Raw genomic sequence first — 20534 nt, 5'->3', positions numbered from 1 at the left:
TGAATTCGGCTGCGAGTTATTCGAAACACTACCGAAAACATCCCGATTGCACGCATGATGAGATCCTCTGAATCTTCAATCAGGCAATAGACACCAGTTGGTGTGGAGAGAAAAAGTGGATTATGACGTGATTCACTGAGCAAAGACATCGGATCATTGCCTGTATAGTGTACCCTTGAGCAGATGCAGTCGAAGATCCAACTGTGGATGGTGTATGGTGTACGGAATAGTGTGCTGATCGGCGAGGCCTAATGGGGGATGTCAGGCGAACTGCAACCATGGAACAGATGGCAGTCTATTTCCTCGACCACGTATGCAATGGGAGACTAGCCACCTCGCCCATGGAAGAAGATATCCCTTGCCCGAATAAGCTTTGAATGTGCATACGCGAGCACGCTCTTATTACGATTTACCTGCCAAATGCGTTCGCTTTGGAAAATGGTTCCGCGGATTACAAAATGCATATATTGACGGGCTACTGCAAGCTCCGTCCTCCGAGCAATGCCGGAGCCGAGGTTAGATTCTCAGATCCCCAAATCCAATTCTGCTGCCTTCTAGAACTTGGAATCTGGGCTGATACTGGCAAACACAACTCCGTACACAGTAGACCATCGGATCTCCACATAGCATTGACTAGTTTTGGGGGCCAAAAACCATTGATCAGAGACTGCGGCATTGATTTTCGGTTATATAATCTACTCCGTAAATATTCCGGGATAATTACGCAGGAGCCTTGAGGGATTGACTTTGCAATTAACCCCAAGCATTCGCACTATTTTGCTCCATTGGATCCACTAGCGGAGAAAGCCCGGTGAAACGCCGCCCAATAGACTTCGATGATTGGGTACCTAAGGAATGTTAAGGAGAAATCCGTGGATTCATGTCAATCTAGTAACTTTATAACCCTTTCTAGTCTATGTACAGCCCCGGGAAAATTCCGCCACTCCTATTCTTCTGTCGTTTTAGACACTGCACAAACGACCATCTTCACGAACGGTCCACTCATCCGATCCGACAGCGGTAGTGGCGTAAAAGAGATTGTCCGGGTCGTATTTAGCTTTGATCTTGCGCAGGGTTGCGTAGTTGTCGCCGTAGAAATACTTCTGGAAGTTGGGCTGACGGAAGTCGGCCTCGTTCAGATACGCCCCTGAGTTCGGGGCGACCTTGGTCAAGGCCGAGATATAATCGTTGGTCATCTTGTCCTGCTCCGCAAGCATCTCACTGCGGGCATTCCACTTCCAGGGGGTGGTGATGGTGCTGTGGATCAGGGTCTCGCGCCAAGCGGGCAGCACAGCGTTGTCCACATCCCCCACTAACGCCTTGGAGACATTCAGGCCCACGCCAATAAACGTGGCCCCATCTTCGGTGATGTGTCTGTATGCGGCTGTTAGTCCGTCGTTGTTGTTTTCCACCACCGACCGGGGGATCAGCCATCCACCATACTGGGCGGTCGCTACCTCGATCGCGCCCTGCATGGCGTTGAATTCCTCCAGGTAGCTGTCGAACTGCTTGGAGTAGGTCGTATAGGTGATGCCCAGCTTGGTCAGCCCATCGGTGAAGGGCTTCACGAGTGCCTCCAGGTCAGCGACGGGGATGTTGGGACCGGTCAACGGCGTGATCATGAAGCTGGTGTTGGTGAACATCCAGACGGCCATGGCACCGGCGTCCACTACCGAGGGAAGGACGGTCTGCCAGAGCGACACAGCCTCATAGAAGGTATCCTGGGACATGCCGTCATTGGTGAAGCTCAAATTGTAACCCGACACAGGAGTGCCGGTGTGCGCCTTCGCAGTCAGCGACCAGGTAATACCATAGGAACCACCACCACCACCGCTGAGAGCCCAGTAGAGGTCGGAGTATTCGTTGTCGCGAGTGGCAGTAATGAAGTTACCCTCGCCGTCAATCACCTCCCACTCGAGCGCCTGATCGGCGCCCAGTCCATACCGCGACGACAGGGCCGAATGTCCTCCACCCTGAGTGTAACCTCCAGCAATTCCCACGGTGGGACATTCGCCGCCCACCACCTGAAGACCCGCGTTATAGCCGGCCTCGTACGCCTCTCCGCCTTGCACACCGGCGCCCATCTTGATGGCCTTGCCTTGGTAGTGCGTGTCCTTGTAGTCCTTGATCTCAATGTCCTTGATATGGTGCATCCAGATAGCCAGAGCGCCAGCTCCGGTAGACTTGCCGTTGTAATCATGTCCAGTGTTCCGGGGAACCACACGGATGTTATGCTCCTTGGCGAACTTCAGAGCTGTAGAGACATGCTCGGGCTTAGCCACATCAACAATGTAGACAACGTAGTTTCCGATGGTGCAGGGCTTCGATTCGGGGTGGAAGGGATCGCATGTTCCATTAGTGAACCAAGGAGCCATGATAGAAGACGAAGTTTCGTAGCTGTTTCGTTAGCGGAAGCCCTGCGACGATGGATACAAGACGCAGACTTACTGAAGCGCCGGATCAGTCCACTGCTCGCTGAGCTTCTGGCATTCAGCTGCATTGTAATTGGGGTCATGGCATGGTGTACCCAAAGGCACGGTGGCTACCAGGCGGCCGTCAACCGACTCGTTGAATTTGGCCCAAACATCCTGCGCCGGCCAGCAAGCATCACCAGGGAAGCAGCGACAGTTGGAGTCGGCTTTCACCGAAGCTGTGGCCAGAAGGCCTGTCAAGAGCGACAACCCAGTAACTTGACCGAACATTGTGGTGGTTGTCGAGGGGGTGCAGGGATGGAATGCAGGACAAGCCGGGACGAGCTGCACCTTTATGATCCCTCACTCATGGAGTGGAGCGCGATTACTGACTGGTCTAAGCCAACGGCCACTCCTAAATCTAGTGCCTGAATCAGGTCAAACCTTCGGATGGGTCAACGCTCATGCCATTGGGTCCCTAATATCCACCGGCGATAAACTACTGTAACCTAAAGGATGCGGTGGAGCTAATAAATTGTTCGGCTAAACGTGCGAAAAAGCGCGCCTTGGTCGAACCTACCACATCCAATGGTGTATTCCGGAGTAATTCATTTCAGAATGCAATATAAGTTAATTATCAGTTCATCAAAAATCCGTCTAGCCAAATGAAAAGTGCCTCGTGGGTGCTGCTCACGGTTTCACTTGTTCCACAATTTCCTCCCTCTGGTCCCCTGGCAATCGGTATTCCTGCATCAATATTCCCGGTGAAGGTGCTTTCTCGACAAAAGCCCTCACTTCAGGGGTCGGAAAGATATAATGCAATGCCGTGTACATTCCGGCACTAATTGCCGTGCCTGTGAGGAAGCAGATGTAGTACTCTGTACTCCGTAAATCCGCGTCAACCCCACGGGAACTACCACGCTGAGATCGACATAGGCCACGAACCCAGAGAGTGAAGGAACCATTCCACAGAGCCACTGTTGTTAGCTTAACTAACACACAGCCCAAAAATTGGGAAAGGCTAACCGTTACAGGGGCTCGCCAATTGACGCCGTATGTGTACCAGTAGATACCTTTACCATCCGCGTGGCATGGAAACAAATCCTCCACCTTGATCTTGCGTCGCATCCCGGCGAAGTAAGAGGCTAGCATTGACACTACCATTGGTCCCAGAAAGATGGAGTGACTACTAATGACTGCTAAGAATGTGCTAGCCGTGTTGACCAGTTTCCATGGATTGCATGCGATCGAGACCAGGACCGTGATATAGGCGCCGCAACGAAGGTTTATGTATCTCGGAAATGTAGCCGCTTTGTCAACAGGCAGAAGTTAGCTGTTGAAAGTATTGGAAAAAACGAGGGATTGCAACCTCCCACTAATGCATTTGCTGGCACATTCGATCCCATCTGCGACACACTCAGCGCAGCTCCCCCCAAAGAATGCGGCAACTCTTGAGCGTGAACCCCTATCCTCTATGATCGCACTGAGCAGGGTGGGCAACTTCCATAGCGATTCTGCGTGGCCGCCGTTACAAGGATACTCACGGTCGCACATAAGATAGTATAACTGGGAAAGCTGACTAGTTGTCCGAAGATTGCCTGACGAGGTGTTCGCCCAAACCTCATATAGTCATTATTAACCACCAATCCATGCTTGAACCGCATCTGTTGTGCATGATAAGCTTATTGCGATCGGCATCGGCAATGAAAGACCTACACCAGACTACGTAAATGTTAGCCGGCTCTAGCGAAACTCGTTACGATGAGCAACTCACCGATAGACAGTGAGATCCGGTTTCATAGAACAAATAGACTGCCATAGAGGCCCCAGGCATCCCCATTGACCAAAGGAAACCCGACTAATGACGTTGGTACTGCTCGCTCTAACGGCTGTGTACTGACTATGGTAGAACGTCCCCGGTAATGAGTTTATAACCAGTATCCCGGTTGCAATTATATTGCCAACGACTGACGCCAAGTCAACCCCATGGCAATCAAGGAACTTCTTAACATATAGACTGTGATGTTTGGGCTGGCCGGAACGCCTTATCTATTAGCTTATTTCCTTCCGGAAAGGTGGATGAGTATACAAAAGTTATGGAAAGTCCAGAAATTCAAGGTTCGCTGATCTACTACGATGGGCTTGATGTTATTATTGATCCATCGGTTGGGGATTTGTCCTCCCTCTTGAGTGGCTTGGCGGTGCTTGAGAATAGGATTCTCCATGGTCACTGAAGCATATATATATATATGTCCGGAACAGAGGCCAGAGGTGTCAACGTGGAAAAAATGCTTAAATGTGGACTTCTCGTGGCTGAGATACGCATCCGTTACACAGCGAAATAAGGGCAAAATGTCGGTGTCCACTAGCAGGACGCAAACAATGTGAGGTTCATGTCAGCGTAGCTGTGACTCGCTATATTGACATACTCCTTGCATCCGCAGTACCTTTTGCATAGGGTAGGCACCATTCACACTAGCTGCAGCACAGATCCAGACACCGACATAGGGAGTGATATGGCAAAGGTAGAATCCAGAGGGAAACTGCTAGATGAGATGCGAAACCTGCTTCGCTATCTGAAGGTGTCTGGCTGGTGTTGAGAATAGTCATATCATGGTCGGTATGAAGAATTCAACGATCGGCTAATAAATGATATAATGTCTCTTCGTCCTCTGTCTGGTTCACTCCTTTCCCTCCAATCTATTCTTTTCTATTTTTCTTCGCTTGTTTCTTTTTTCTATTTACTTCGGAAACCTCGCGAGGATATAGTAACAAGCACCGTTTGGATACAAGAGATGCTTCTTAGCTTGGTTTTCCTGGTGTATCTAATAATAGAATCAAGTCATAGGTTGACACGATAGCCTCGAATTAGATCCATATCAAAGCTTCATATACCTTTACCAAGAATATGCAAGTATCAATATGTACACTATCTCAACTCAATCCCGTGAGGGGTCACCCGATTCCCCGCGCCCTAATCAAGACGCCCCTCGACCACCATGCAATTTAAGCTCTTCTCCCTCCAGCCATGAACTGCATGGCAACCTGTCTATTCTGAATAGTAGTACATGTGCCGGTCACTCTACATGAAGAATACCTTCCGACAGGAACACCGAATGATAAACGTCCTCGAGCGGAATATTCCACCCAAGCAAAGTAGCAAAGTAGCAAAGCACTCATGAGCACGCCATAGCGATTACCCAGCGCATGGTCACAGTCCACAAAGTTCACCCAGCCAGATCAAAATGACCAAATATCGCATCGGCGTCGATGTCGGCGGCACAAATACCGACGCTGCAATCATCGATATCCTCGGTATCGACTCTCCCTCGCGCGGTGTTTGCGCTTCCACGAAGACTCCAACGACCTCGGACGTGACGTCTGGTATATATACCGCAATTCAGAAAGTACTGGAGCAGTCCCGTGTCGATAGACAGGATGTTGTTAGTGTCGCGATCGGCACGACGCATTTTGTCAATGCCGTTGTCCAGGCAGACTCGAGTAGACTGAGTAAGGTCGCTGTCGTGAGGCTCTGTGGTCCCTTTACGAGACAGGTGCCGCCTTTTACGGAGTTTCCGTCAGATTTAAAGGGGATTATGGGCGGTCCGGTGTTTTATTTGGATGGTGGTGAGTTTTATACGATTGTCTTGATTCTCATGTCTGGGCCGGTACTGATATAATATTGCTAGGCCTTGAAATCGACGGGCGCGAAATCGCACCATTGAATGTAGAACAGATTAAAGCTACCGTGAAGAACATTCAAGACGCAGGCATCAAGATGGTGGCTCTTCTCGGCGTGTTTTCTCCATTGGATCACAATGGGATCCATGAGGAGACCTGTAAGAAGTTGATGCTCGATTTGGATCCCTCGCTATCCATCGTCTGTTCGCATTCTATCGGTCGCATCGGTTTCCTGGAGAGGGAAAACGCGACTATTCTCAATGCATCTATTCTTGCCTTCGCCAGGAAAACGGTGAGAGCGTTCTGTAGCGCAATGGCTAAACTGCAACTGCGTTGTCCGCTGTATCTTACCCAGAATGATGGCACCTTGACTGATGCAGCCACGGCGGCTGAAATGCCCATAAAGACCTTTGCTAGTGGCCCGACGAATAGTATGACTGGCGCTGCGTTTCTTGCTAACTTGGATCGGGGTGGTGGTTCGAAACAATTTGATAGGCAGGTGCTGGTGGTTGATATCGGTGGAACAACTACTGATGTTTGCGCGCTGCTTCCGTCTGGATTTCCACGTCAAGCATCGAACTTCGTGGAGGTTGGAGGCGTGCGGACTGCGTTCTCAATGCCTGAGGTTCTGTCAGTTGGGCTCGGTGGTGGTAGTCGTGTGGTTGTCAATGAACAGACCGGGGTTGTCAGTGTTGGGCCTGAGTCCGTGGGCCATTATCTCACCAGCCGGGCCATGGCCTTTGGTGGGGATGTGATGACTGCAACAGATATCGTTGCAGCATCTGCAAAGGCTGATATAGGGGACCGCAAGATGGTAGAACAAATTCCTGCGCAGGTTGTCACGAAGGCCCGAGAACAGATTCGCAAAATCCTGGAACGTGCTATCGATGGTGTAAAGATCTCCGACCAGCCGGTTGTGCTGCTGCTTGTCGGTGGTGGTTCAGTCATTCATATGGATGCTTTGAACGGTGTCACGGAGTGTATCATGCCGCCGCACCATGATTCTGCGAATGCTGTTGGTGCGGCCATTGCTAAGGTAGCCGGGGAGATAGATGTGATTGAGCTACTAGAGGGCCGAGATGAGAAGCAGGTATTCGAGGCAGCCAAACAACGGGCTATTGATGCAGCTGTTTCCCGTGGAGCTGAGAGAGACGGGGTAAAGATCGCTACAATCGAGAAGATTCCTCTTGCCTATGCTACGAACAAGGCGACACGGCTTGTTATCAAGGCGATTGGGAATCTTGCTCCAGTGGATATTGATAATCAAGCGTCAGAGTCCAATACTTTCCAGGACAATATAAACGACAATCTTGAAGGAAATGAGAAGGAACCCAGCAAGAGCAATAAACGGCGTGAGACACCCCATTTCGCTGCGAAACCATCCCTCCAGATCGACTTGGATACATATCAGCCCGACGTCCGCAACAACACATGGTACATATCCCCGGTCGACCTAGAGTTCATGGCGGCCGGCACAGGAGTCCTAGGAACAGGCGGCGGTGGCCCTTCCCGAATACAGTACCTCCACTGCCTCCAGTTTCTCCAAGCTCCGGGATACGCGGGAAACATGCGTGTTGTCAAGCCTGCCAGCTTAAGGGACTCGGATGTCTGCGTCATGGGCTCGTGGTTCGGTGCCCCTAGCGTATCCAGCGAGCGTCTCTCAGCAGGCACAGAACTGGCCCTGGCTATTGAAAGCTGTGCGCAAGTTACCGGCAAGAAGGACTTTCATGCCATTGTCACAGACGAGATTGGAGGCGGGAATGGTTTGTCGGCATTCCCTTCCGGTGTGATGTACGATATTCCGGTGGTAGATGGGGACTTGATGGGGAGAGCATACCCGACGCTGGAGCACTGTGAGTTGTTTGATTTGATATCACGATGTTAACACCACTGTACTAACTCTCTAGGTACGCCATACGTCTACGGATTCTCCTCCACTCCTTGCGCCGTCGCAGACGGAAGAGGGAATGTATCCATCATCCTGGTGCGACCCTATACACCCCCCCCCCTATATATCGATTTCTAACCCCTTTAACCCCAACAGCACGCCGAGAGCAACCGCCGCGCCGAAACAATGGCACGAAGTCAATGCGTCGATCTAGGAAATAGGGTCGCCCTATCAACTGCGCCACTTACGGGCGCCCAAACCAAGAAATATATCATACCAAACACCATCTCTCAGGCGTGGTATATCGGGAGAGCTGTGTATCGTGCTCGACGATCAAAGACAGACATGATTCAGGCCATTGTATTTATCCTACTCTCCCGTTTTCTACTTGGATATGGGACGAGCACTAACTTTGAAAGTTCGATACCTCGCCCGGTAAACTCCTCTATACTGGCAAGATCATCGACGTCAAACGAGATGTGAGCCGCGGTTATACAATGGGCTATTGTCTGCTTGCGCCTCTTAGTAGCGATGAACGGGAGAGTACTATTCCTTCTGGTTGTGCTGATGGTTTGGAAGAGAATCACTACTTGGTTATCCCCTTCCAGAATGAGTTTCTTTATGCCGCTTATACGGATCCTGAGGCTCCGGAGGAGATAGCCAAGCAAGAAGTTATCTGTACTGTCCCTGATTTGATTTCGATACTGGGACAGGATGGCGAGGCGATTGGATCGCAGGAGCTACGATATGGTCTTAAAGTCAATGTGATTGCTATGGCAGCGCATCCGTTGTGGACGACAGAAGAAGGACTGAGTATTGGGGGTCCGAATGGATTTGGATTGGATATGGAGTGGACGAAGTTGGGTGAGTACTGGGAGCCGAGAAGTGTGATTGAGGAATTCAATAGATGTGAGTGAGTGTTGGATAGAATCTAAATGATATATACTACTTGTTGGAACATCCAAAGTGAGTACTAAGAAGCACAGAGATGGGATTTGCTGATAAATGCGGGCTTGGTCGTCTTACATAGGCCTCATCGCACCTGATCTTGACAACCCTAATCTCCAGAAGACAACAGAACGTCGCAATAGATAAGTATAGCCACCTCGACGATCCTGGCGATATTTGGATGACCACCAAATAGATTCATTGGCTAGCTCGTAACATTGTGGAGACACATCTCTAGTGCTTATTCCCATGAGGCTAGGATCTTCGAAAAGAGAAATACTCAGCCCTTAAGCCTAGAATACCCACCAATGAACGCCAAATCTTACACTGCAGGGTCGGCCCCTCTTCCTTTTCGGAATAGTATTTATCTATCAGCCTGGTCAGCCGCTGCGCTATACACATCCTAATGACGCCGTAAAAGAAGTGATACTGAATAATTGGCGGGGATGAAGAGGACCCATCTGGGGGCCAAACTCCCGTCGATGAAAATGTCAAGGTATAAAATGCATAGAGCCACAACACTTCCCAGAACAATTCACTTTTCGCTGTATCCTCTTATCTCTTTTATCCAAGTGCATATCTTTCAGCATAAAAAATGACACAATCTCCCTCCAAACCAGATTATGATATCCTCATCGTCGGCGCTGGGTTCTCTGGGATTTTCCTCCTATACCAGCTTCGCAAGCTAGGCTATAGGTGCAAAATATATGAGACTGCGCCAGACCTCGGCGGGGTATGGTACTGGAACACCTACCCCGGTGCCCGTGTAGATACAGAGAGTTTTGTCTACCAGCTGTCTATCCCAGAAGCATGGAAGGACTGGGACTGGAAGGAAAGATTCCCCGGGCGTGACGAGTTGCAGGCATATTTCCACCATCTGGATAAAGTGCTCGATATTAAGAAAGATGTCGAGTTCGAAACAAGAGTTGTTGGAGCGCAGTTCGACCGGGATAGCGCCCTGTGGAAGGTGAAAACCGATAATGGGAAAACCACGACTTCGCGGTTCTTTTTACCCTGCGTTGGAACTGTGACAAAGCAATATGTGCCTGATTTCCCTGGTTTACAGTCTTTCCAGGGAGAGATATATCATTCCTCAGCCTGGCCGCGGGAGGGGGTTGATGTGAAAGGGAAGAAGCTCGCTGTTATTGGAACCGGGCCCAGTGGAGTCCAGATTATCCAAGAATGGGCCAAGGAAGCAGACACTCTTACTGTTTTTCAACGAACGCCAAATCTAGCGCTTCCCATGGGCCAGGAGATCTATACAGTGGAGGACCAAGCACGTATCCGTTCTCGCTACCCACAGGTCTTTGAAGACAGAGCGAAGACATTTAGTGGGAATTTGGAGGATTTCCTACCGACGAAATTGTTCGATGTTCCAACTGCGGAGCGGGCGGCCTTGTTCGAGGCGAACTGGAAGAAGGGTGGATTTTCGTTTATTCTGGACAATTACTCGGACATATTGCTTGATGAAAAGGCAAACCGTGAGTTATACAATTTCTGGGCGAAGAAGACACGCGAGAGGATAGTTGATCCCAGGAAAAAGGATCTTCTGGCTCCGCTGGAACCATTTCATGCTCTCGGGGCGAAACGTTCATCGTTAGAGCAGGATTATTTCGAACAGTTTAATCGACCAAACGTTGATATTGTCAATCTCCGTGAAGTCAAGATCGCTGAGGTCAAACCCACCGGTATCGCTACCAGCGATGGAAACTTTTATCCTGTCGATGCTATTGCCATAGCTACCGGGTTTGATGCAGTCACTGGTCCTATCACGAATATGGGCCTTATAAACACGGACGGCACGTCGTTGGCTGAGGAGTGGAAGGATGGCGTCCACAACTACTTAGGCATGGCGAGCCATGGTTATCCAAATATGTTTTGGATCTACGGAGTTCATGGACCTACGGGGCTCAGTAATGGTCCGGTAGCTATTGAGCTTCAGGGCCAGTGGGTTATTGATGCGATTCAAAAGATCGATAAGAGCGGATTGTCATACGTGGAACCTACCGTTGAAGCAGAGCAGAAGTGGAAAGAGCTGGTAACCCAGATTACTGATATGACCTTGTTGCCAGCCGTGGACTCCTGGTATATGGGAGCTAATATACCTGGCAAGAAGCGAGAACATTTGAATTTCCCAGGTGGCCTGGCACTGTATGAACAGCAGTGTCGACAGGCTTTGGAAGGATGGGAGGGGTTTCAAACTGTGTAGGTTTTATTTTACTCATTAGATGGCATTTCTCTCCTAGATTCTGTGGATTATTGTAGGAAGATCGATAGTCATGAGATCATTGACGAATGTATAGTCTCTATACCCAAGTCTTGTACTATTACTATAGTCGAGCCTTACCACTCTGTAATACCTCCCAATCGCCCCTTCCAAACTTCTTATATGACAGCTCACCTGGGGGCAGCCAGTAGAATTGATCTTCCTTGCCCTCCGTGACCTTAGTCCCGGTCCTATCTGGGTCGACGCCTTCATCTCGTAGCGGCACTTTGTTCTGTTTATGATTGTGGATATGGGTCGAGCTCTCCACGATGCGCAGGAACACCGGGACAGCGTACTTAGGAAGTCGGGAACGAGCGAATTTGGCAAGCTCTTGGAAGTTGAAGTTTGCCTTAGCCTCCGGGCTTATCTGAAGGGCTGCGCAGCCCGCGCGTCCTTCGTGGTGTGGAACCGTGACGCCGTAAACATTGGCTTCGAGGATGCCGGGATATTGACCAAGGACTTCGGCAACTTCTGCGGTAGCACTTCACCACAGTCAGTTCAATTCAGTTAACTAGATCAAGGATGAAGGCACTTACACATTCTCGCTCTTCCACCGGAACGTATCTCCCAAGCGGTCCAAGAAGTACCACCGGCCATCTGATTGACGGCGCAAAGCATCGCCCGATCTATAGTAAATATCGCCCTTGCGGAACACATCGCGCAGGAACTTCTTGGAGGTCGCATCCTCATTCTTCCAGTAGCCCTGGAAGGCCTCTTTGTTTGGAACATTCACGATGATTTCACCGCCCGTCTCGTAAGGGGCTCGCACGACAAACCCCGTTTTGGGATCGCGGAGGACATCGCCTGTATTCGGGTCAATGGCCACCGGAATGAATACATTGTTCAACAGCAAACGCATGATCAGTCCGTGGTGACCGACACTGCCGGTCGTAAAGGGGCCAGTGTTGTAGTTGAACAACGCGAAGATGCCTTCTGTGCTATTGAAAAACTCTCCAACTTCTGGTACGCCAAAGCGTTCTCGGAACTTGTCCCAAACATCCGGACGTAGGCCGTTGCCGTACATACAACGCACCCGATGGTTTCGATCATCAGGCGATGGTGGTGCAGCGAGTAGATAGCGTGCTGCCTCTCCGACATAAACGAAAAACGTCGATTCAGAATCCCGAATGTCACTCCAGAACTGCCGCACACTGAATTTCTTACCCAGACCAATACCCCTTCCGCTAACAACGCAGTTGATCATGGCAATTGCAGATGTGCCGTGGTAAAGGGGCATACAGCTGTACCAACGATCGCCGTCGGGGCCTGGTTTGTCCGTCACCATGCCATTAGAGCGTAGGAGAACCGTGGTATATAACCGGGACATGGTGAAGGCACAGCCTTTCGGCATGCCCGTAGTGCCGGATGTGTAGAGGAGAATAGCTGGGTACTCGCCGTCCATGTTCAATGCCAGACGGCCATTCTCAGGAACGTCCGTGGGAAATCGCGACAGCACAGTAGTAGTAAACGTAGGATCTACAGTGATAAGCTCCATCCCGAGGTCGCCCTCAATTGTGGATTTGCGCTCGTCTATGCGGGCACGGCACTCATCATCATCATCCACCAGCACCAGCTTGGCGCCACTGATCTTCAAACAATGCAGCAATGCATCGCCCGACAAGTTATAGTTGATCGCCGCTGGCGCGCATCCAATACTCCACAACCCAAGCCACGCGAAGATGAACTCGGCCCGGTTCTGCAAATAAAAGGCCACAAGATCACCTTTCTTCACACCTTTTGATAAAAAGAAGTGCGCGTATTGATTTGAGAATGCCAGTATTTCACGATATGTGTATGATCGCTCCCGCGTCCAGATGCAGACCATATCGGGATATCGATCAGCGGTTTCTTTGAAGAAGAACCAGATATTGCCTTGTTTCTGGGAGACGGCGCGTGCATACTCGCGCTCGCTCCTTCGGACATTCAAAAGGCTGGAGACATCCTTAGCGATGTGGAATTTGGCGTTGAGGTACGCCGCCAATGTCGCTCCACCAGCGACTGCAGCTGCTGTAGATATCATTAGAGTGGAGGATCTCGATCGGAATCACTATCATACGCACCGAGGCTCATTTTGGTATGTGTTCTAGTTAATTACAAAGAGATGACACCTGCGACCTACCAAAGCAGAAATTGTATATGTATGAGGGGACAAAAATGCGGAGACTTCGACGATCTTGTACTCCTCAGCCGGCACATTATAGCCGGTATTAAATGTCCCTCGGTTGCTCCGCAATCCCCCCATTATATAAGAAAGTCGCCGATCTTCGACATAACATCAAGGTAAAAGTAATGCATAGTTGGTAGAAGCTCACTAACTGGGGCATAAAATGCGGGGTCCACCTTTACCCTCGGTTTTGCATCCACGTACTATGCCGAGAAGAGAGTTGCCACGACGCCGAATACGATGGTCACGTCAACTGCTCCAGGCTCCTCCCTCATAGATAAGGCCTCGACTGCCCGAAAACGATTGTTATAAACAGACCATCTTCCCAGGTACTTGCCAGGAGAGAGGTGACCGTTTAGGAGATTGCCCCCAGGCCTCGGGTTTGCTATAGATCATCAGACGACGCTGAGTGGTTGGTGCTGACGTGGAAAAATGGGTCTGAACGTTAATGCAGTTCCCCACAGAATTATGCAAGCTGAGGAGCGAGCAACCCCCAGGAACTATGGCGAGGGTTCACCAGGATCCCTTTTTGTTTGTTTCTCAACATTTTCATGTTTGTTTGCGGTTCTAGTCCCACTGAGAGTGAGTGGGGATCCCAATGAGTCAACAACTTTAGCCCTAAAAGTTTGGCTATCGGCGATAGTTCGGCCCGACTTGTGTAGATAGGGACCTCGGTGTAAGTGGGGGACATCAGTTCCTAACAATATCAAGACCTCAAAGGTGATCCACGGCACTATACAGGATCCGTTAGTATCACTAATCATAGATCTCAACATGGTTCATCCTTGTGGTCTCGATAGTAACACATGCCGAGTGGCGAGATACACCGCGGAGACTTTTAAATCCAGCTGAGGACTTGGGTGCGAATGCAATCAACCAACTTATTGGCGCAACGAATTTAAAAGCGATCCGGTGAGGTGACAACAGCTAGCTAGTTGATTGTTTACTTACATGGTGGCGTGATATGTGTGATGTGTGTAATCCAGGGTGTAGTCTGGTGTATTACTAGGGCAAACTGCCCTAGTCTAAGGCCCAATGATTGAAACTTGACTTTTTTCTCCTAAGCATCATGAAAGCCATATAGGGCGAGTCTTTTAATACAGCACACAGAATAGTAGCCATTCTTAAATTATGTTAAGAGGGGGCCCAAGTTAATAGGGCCCACACCAGGTACCAAGTACTGTCCTGCAAAGATCGTCATGGCTAGGACAACCGCCACAATTAAGTGGCTTCAGCCTACCTAGGTCATATCCCTGCTTATTGTTATGCTTCTTGAAGGAATTCTCACGTTGTCAGTCAAAGCTGCAAGCGACTACTATAATTGTACCCGGACATACAATCTCCGTATCAACCATCACATTCTCTTGATTAAGATTCCCCGGACATGTTAACCCCGGCCAATAATAATATCACTGCTGTCCAGCACACCTTAAGTACTATGCCAAGCACTAATAATCTTGTCCCCGCGTTGCGGAACCTAACCCTGACTCGTGCTTAGACCTCCGACCACTACTGCCCTTTGTCATCCCATTTGCCAAGTTCACGCCAAGGACGATTGCCGGCCTTGCACTCTCCGTAAACACTGGCGCCATCTAGCTGCGGAGATGATAAAGATACAGAGCCAAGCCTGGGGGAGGCAGTGCAAAGCTTGGACTCTGGAGGAAAAACGATGATGGAATCATCTCTAACACCCCATGCCTCGCCTCGTGGCACACCTTGACAAAGCAGACCATGCTCTAGATAATAAAGAAATCCAGTTAGCACTCTGGGCATCTTCTTGTTTTTCGACAAGGCGACTTTCGAGTATGAGGTATATTTGGACAGAGTTTGCCAATCTTTGGGCTACACTTTATCTTCACGTTAGTATAGGTTGTGTTAACGCGTTGTAGGATTTGGCTAACCCGTGGAAGTAGATATCACCGCTCTTGGCCTTGTGGATGTAACCCCGCAATTTTTGTAGATGTAATCTGGGGTACAGGTAGGATCTGCGATGTGACATTCGTAGTCGGGTCAAGGACGATGTAAGTATAAAAGCCCTTTCAATGGTCGTCTGTCCATGTCCTTCCTGTTCCCAAATCCATTCCTTCTTACCTCTCTCCAGAATAACGAGCCTGACAAGATGTCTAACCCAGAGAAATTCCCTCTCTCAGACACAGACGAAAAGCCTGACACCCTCCACCGCGAGTACACCCTGGGTCAAGATGGAGTCAAGTCCCCACAGCACCAGGGCGACTACTCCGGTGCACGGAAGAAAACAGACCCTGTGGAGATTCGTCTGGTCCGCAAGCTGGATACGTGGATCATGCCCACCTTATGGCTCATGTACTGGCTCAACTACCTTGACCGTAATGCCATCGCCCTGGCACGGTTGAATGACCTCGAGGAGGATCTGAACTTGTCGTCGTCGGAGTATCAGACTTGTGTTTCAATCTTATTTGTGGGATATCTCTTGGGACAGGTTCCGAGCAGTGAGTCTTTTTGGTTATTACTGGTTGATGTAGTGTGTGTGAGTGTAGGCTGACCTCGTCTGTAGATATGTTGATTACGAGGGTGAGACCCTCGTGGTATATGTCTGGATGCATGGCTCTGTGGGCTGTTGTTAGCGCTCTTACAGCTCTTGCGAAGGACTTCAAGGGACTGTTACTTGTCAGGTTCTTTCTCGGTGTTACTGGTATGTTCTTACCTCCCCTCAATATGTCCCTTAGGGAGCAATCTGCTTACAATATAACAGAGGCCCCATACTACCCAGGTAGACGCACCTTGACTCCTTGTCCTTTCCATCCAGACATGTCTGACCGTAAATAGGAGCTCTTTACATGCTGTCGATCTTCTACACACGAAAAGAAATCGCCACTCGCATCTCGATTCTGTACACAGGCAACATCCTAGCAACCGCCTTCGCCGGCCTCATCGCAGCAGGCATCTTCCACGGCATGGATAACCTCGCCGGCATCAGTGGCTGGCAATGGCTCTTCATCCTCCAAGGCGCAGTCACCTTCCTCATTGCCGTCCTATCAATCTTCACCCTCCCCGACGATCCCCTAGTCACCCGCTGGCTCACCGAAGAAGAAAGAACACTAGCCCACGAACGCATCGTAGCAGATACCGTCGGCGCGCGCCACCAAACCAGCACATTCAGCGGCTTGAAAGAGGCCGCCCGAGACCCGAAGATCTGGCTCTTCGCTTTCATGCAACATATGCATCTGGCCGCGAACGGCTTCAAGAATTTCTTCCCCACTGCCGTCGAGACATTGGGCTTCTCGACGACTATTACGCTCGTGCTGACTTGTCCACCGTACTTGATTGCCGGGTTAATCTCGGTGGTTTGGTCGTGGAGCTCTGGTAGGTTTAATGAGAGGACCTGGCATATTACTGTTGCCAAGGCGATTGCTATCTTCGGTTTCATCTTGGGCTGCGCGACACTCAATACCGGGGCGAGATACTTCGCCATGGTTGTTTTTGCGATTGGTACTTATGCCGTTAATAGTATTGTGTTGGGCTGGGTGAGTAGTACGTGTGGTCAGACTAAGGAGAAGAAGGCTTCGTCGTTGGCTATTGTTAATACTATTGCTAATGCTTCGTTTGTTTGGACGCCGGTATGTTTCCTTTTTTTTCTTTCTCTATTTCTACTATGGTGAACAGGATATACGGAAGCGGTTGTGCTGACTGTTGTAGTATCTCTGGCCCTCGTCCGATGAACCTAGGTATACGATGGCCATGTCCTCGAGTGCTGCGTTCTCGCTTGCCTGTGCGGCCAGTGCGTGGGCAATGAAGATGTGGCTTATTCGGGCGAATAGAAAGATTCGCCAGGGTAATGACGAATCGGTGCTATACTATGCTTATTAGTTATGGGTCTGTTGTTCCGACCACGAGTTCCATTACTACTATGTATCTAAGTGAGCTGTATGTGCTGTATACAAAAGCATCACTTGGTCCGAGATTTCATAGCCTGTTCCATATTATGTCTTTATCATATTCACAGTGGTCATGATGTGCATCTTGATGTGCATTTCCAAACCTCTTGTCCCTATTGTATTTTCTTTGCCCCGTAATTCCATCTCTTCGTCAGTAGCATGCTTAGTAGTGTTCATCTGGTAGAGTGCTTTGTAGAAGATTCGGCGTAGACTAGTGCATGAGGCCTAGCTGGGTGATCACTCCTTGTTCGATGACGAACTGCATTCCGACCGTGATACGCTCCTTGTCGTAGTATTCGTACGGGCCCTTGAGCTCGTAGCCGCCCGGAGACTGAAACCTTCGATATCCCAGTACCATATTTTTCCATCTCGGTTCAGTAATGAACTGTTCATAAGAGATGTTAGTGGTACAGAACAAAAGATAGTATTAGATGTTAAGATGGAAGAAGAGAAGCAGCAAGAAAACAAAAAAACTAAGCGAAAGAGGGAAGCAAAAGGACATGAATTGTTACCTACCACGATGCTGTTTACTCCACAGGGCTCCGGCGATCCCAGACGTTTATCAGTGCAATAGATAGCCACGCCGGCGATTCTTTGCTCATTACCCGGGTTAAAAGTAATCACGTTACATGCAAATCGCGAGATAGATCTATCGTTCTTGGCTTTGCCGACTAGCTGTCGAGTTCCATCACTAAACTTGAAGAGCAAGCCGCCGATTGCTTTGCCCTTGCCGAAAGGGAAGAATGCCGTGATGCAGTCAATTACACGGGAACGAAAATCGAGGAACTGTACAGCAGTCTGGGTCCTCCTGATGTTGAGTTGCTTCAAGCTCGGCATGAGTCTCGCAGGCTCGTTGTCGGGCGATGGCCAATTGCCAGTCCAGCGAGTGGTCGCTAGTAGGTCTCCTTCCATATCCCACACGAATCCCGAAGAGCCTGTAGCTAGATCTGCGACGATTATACCGAACTGGGATATATAGTCTTCCTAGGTTGAGTTAGCAATTGCTTTTCAGTAATTCTACCGTGTGGTTATACGTACGGTGTATTGCGCACTCAAACCGACCAACGTTTCGGTAGTCCTTGCGCATAGAATGTGAACTATGTCATTATTGGTCCAATGACCGAACCTGGCATAGGGATGGTGATAGTTGCCGTCTGTCAATATCGCAAGGCCGTGTATCATATGGTTTGTGTGAAACTCACGCATCGGACCGAGCGATATAACGAAGCCGTTTATGACCACGTCCTTTCGAAACGACACAATCTGCAGCCAGTTGGTTTGATGGCCCACGAGACGACCAGACTTATCGCCTTCCAGTAGAAATTCGATACCAACCATGCCGCCATGCGCCCCAAAATACACTTTGACATTCATAACACTGGGCGGATTATCAATCACGGGTCTGATATAGATGTCCGTATTTTTCTTAGCAATTGATGCATCACACAAGAACGTCACCGCTCGAAAGCTGGAGAGGCCTAGTATCTGTGTTGAGACCCCTTCGTAATTGTCCTGGCTTGCAACAGAGTCTTCAATGTCATCAAGTATCCGATCAATGCACATCATAATTCTACGGCGGTTCTGCAAGCCTAGGTACTCATCCCACGGTCCGTTCCTGTCATCAGAAGTGGTAGTAACCTCGATTAACCGGGCTGCGAGACTCTTATAGTCAATGGGGTCTTCGGTCTCGGTCAGTATCTTAATGAGCGTAGTGTGTTCCATCCAGGGCATCCTGTCTTCAATCACGGAGTACCAGTACTTGTTGGGCAAAGCGGTGCTAGCCATACAAAAGGCCGGGCTCGCCCGCAGTACATCAAAGAGCGACTCAGATGGGAGGAGATGCAAGATCTTATGACGCAGCTCAACGGGGAAGCGCCAGAATCGATCAACATATTCGTAGTCTTTTGCTTCGTCCCATAGTTTGGCATCAATCTCCTCTGGGCCGTCGCGCCTTGCCTCTTCCAGGAGGTTAGAGAAGTCCGGTTCATAGTCGGGGTTTGTAACAAGCCACTAGGACCGGGTAAATACCTTCAGCAACAAGACAAGCGGATGTAGAGCATACACACCTCATAGCCATCTAGAGCCGTCCACCTATGTCCTTGGAATGGCCCAGCGCCGCCATAGCAGCGATCACCCCAGTTGATAACGGTGCCATTGCTGATACACATGCGCATTTCCATTCGGAGGAATATCTCGCGTCCCATTGTGGTCATGTGCTTATCAATCATGCCCATTTGATGGAGCATCATGAAACACGCATTATGCACAATGAATCCATCATCCCACGCCGCGAACTCGAGTTCATTTTCAAGGCCATTCAGATTTGTTCGAAAGAGACGGGACGGCTCGTATTCGTATGTTCCCTAGATGTGCTTAGTATACAATTTATAACTTTTCAGATTATGATTACAAGTACTAGCTCACAGCGGGTGTACTTACGATCATACTAATGTAGTATGCACCTTCTTCGTCCGAGTCCTCTCCATCATGAATATTGGCACGCACGAGCCTGGTGAAGTTGAGCCACTATAGATCTTGTCAGGTACTGGGGATTACAGTAGTTTAACTTCAGGGTTTTGTCCCATACCTCAGTGCCTTTTGCAGTAGTAAGACATGGGTCATAGGAAGAATGTTGGATGAAATTCGTAGAGAGCGGTCCTCCGCAAATGTTACAGAAATGCTCGCCGTCCTCCATTTTGATGGTTGGTCAACACTCTAGATCCCTAAACAGGGATGAGAAGCCTTCATGACACAGGAAACACTGAACCCACGATAGTTATGGTCTTGGCCCTGTCGCTGAGCTCAAACGTGAGAGAAGCCTATCTTAAGGCAATGTGATTGTTGATTAGGCTCGTCACACCTCACAACAAAGGAAAGAGAAAGAAAGCCCACGGTCGGCAAGAGTTCACACAATCAGCATTACCTTCTGCATTCAGGCTGCTAAGTGTTACTGGCTAATGAAGAGTGCCTCTGAACACAACCAATCTGATAGATGGTGAATTGCCTCGGAGCGGGAGAACCGAATGGCCGGTGAGCTTGGGTGCACATTTGCATACATCAACAACTTGACTGATATATCATGGCCATAGGTGTGTGATAATTCACAGCTCGCAGCTTCTTTGTTGAGAAAAAACTAAGGTTAGCTTGGTTATCAAGAGAATGGTCTCGAATGCCTATCTATATTACCTATATACTAACTGCCAATGAAAGCGACGCCCTATATCCCCAACAAAGTACTAAACCGCGAGTTGAGGACGATCCC

General features: G+C 49.5%; 7 protein-coding genes across 7 annotated transcripts; 3 read left to right on the top strand and 4 right to left on the bottom strand.

Annotated features, from left to right (window-relative positions):
* Positions 1 to 851: 851 nt before the first annotated feature.
* Positions 852 to 4084, bottom strand: F9C07_2279968 (putative alcohol oxidase). Its single transcript, XM_041287957.2, has 2 exons — positions 2449 to 4084; positions 852 to 2397 (listed from the first exon to the last, which is right to left on the bottom strand). The coding sequence occupies exons 1-2, from the start codon at positions 2700 to 2702 to the stop codon at positions 963 to 965; spliced, it is 1689 nt and encodes a 562-aa protein (XP_041140244.1). The 5' UTR covers positions 2703 to 4084; the 3' UTR covers positions 852 to 962.
* On the bottom strand, positions 3102 to 4057 carry F9C07_2250612 (permease for cytosine/purines, uracil, thiamine, allantoin-domain-containing protein; the record flags this gene model as incomplete). Its single annotated transcript, XM_071510067.1, has 2 exons — positions 3781 to 4057; positions 3102 to 3721 (listed from the first exon to the last, which is right to left on the bottom strand). Exons 1-2 carry the CDS (start codon positions 3815 to 3817, stop codon positions 3102 to 3104), a joined length of 657 nt encoding a protein of 218 aa, XP_071366001.1. The 5' UTR covers positions 3818 to 4057.
* Positions 4085 to 5141: 1057 nt separating the features above from the next.
* F9C07_2279965 (beta subunit of N-methylhydantoinase A/acetone carboxylase) lies at positions 5142 to 11198 on the top strand. Its single transcript, XM_041287950.2, has 5 exons — positions 5142 to 6038; positions 6101 to 7945; positions 8000 to 8076; positions 8137 to 8340; positions 8400 to 11198. The coding sequence occupies exons 1-5, from the start codon at positions 5657 to 5659 to the stop codon at positions 8895 to 8897; spliced, it is 3006 nt and encodes a 1001-aa protein (XP_041140245.1). The 5' UTR covers positions 5142 to 5656; the 3' UTR covers positions 8898 to 11198.
* F9C07_10908 (putative flavoprotein) lies at positions 9524 to 11137 on the top strand (the record flags this gene model as incomplete). The annotated part of the gene is made up of 1 exon (XM_041283909.1): positions 9524 to 11137. One exon carries the CDS (start codon positions 9524 to 9526, stop codon positions 11135 to 11137), a length of 1614 nt encoding a protein of 537 aa, XP_041140246.1.
* Positions 11199 to 11258: 60 nt separating the features above from the next.
* F9C07_10907 (putative very-long-chain acyl-CoA synthetase family protein) lies at positions 11259 to 13214 on the bottom strand (the record flags this gene model as incomplete). The annotated part of the gene is made up of 2 exons (XM_041287958.1): positions 11259 to 11676; positions 11731 to 13214. 2 exons carry the CDS (start codon positions 13212 to 13214, stop codon positions 11259 to 11261), a joined length of 1902 nt encoding a protein of 633 aa, XP_041140247.1.
* Positions 13215 to 15414: 2200 nt separating this feature from the next.
* Positions 15415 to 16996, top strand: F9C07_10906 (putative pantothenate transporter; the record flags this gene model as incomplete). Its single annotated transcript, XM_041287951.2, has 3 exons — positions 15415 to 15826; positions 15892 to 16029; positions 16164 to 16996. 3 exons carry the CDS (start codon positions 15415 to 15417, stop codon positions 16994 to 16996), a joined length of 1383 nt encoding a protein of 460 aa, XP_041140248.2.
* Positions 16997 to 17239: 243 nt separating this feature from the next.
* On the bottom strand, positions 17240 to 20218 carry F9C07_1135020 (uncharacterized protein). The gene is made up of 6 exons (XM_041287959.2): positions 19860 to 20218; positions 19712 to 19798; positions 19339 to 19635; positions 18311 to 19282; positions 17789 to 18256; positions 17240 to 17657 (listed from the first exon to the last, which is right to left on the bottom strand). The coding sequence occupies exons 1-6, from the start codon at positions 19965 to 19967 to the stop codon at positions 17484 to 17486; spliced, it is 2106 nt and encodes a 701-aa protein (XP_041140249.1). The 5' UTR covers positions 19968 to 20218; the 3' UTR covers positions 17240 to 17483.
* Between the last annotated feature and the right edge of the window lie 316 nt (positions 20219 to 20534).

The sequence above is a fragment of the Aspergillus flavus genome, chromosome 1 (assembly GCF_009017415.1).
Source record: "Aspergillus flavus chromosome 1, complete sequence".
NCBI classification, from domain to species: Eukaryota; Fungi; Ascomycota; class Eurotiomycetes; order Eurotiales; family Aspergillaceae; genus Aspergillus; species Aspergillus flavus.
Note: the sequence above shows the minus strand (reverse complement) of the source record. Positions and strands in the feature narration are given on the sequence as shown.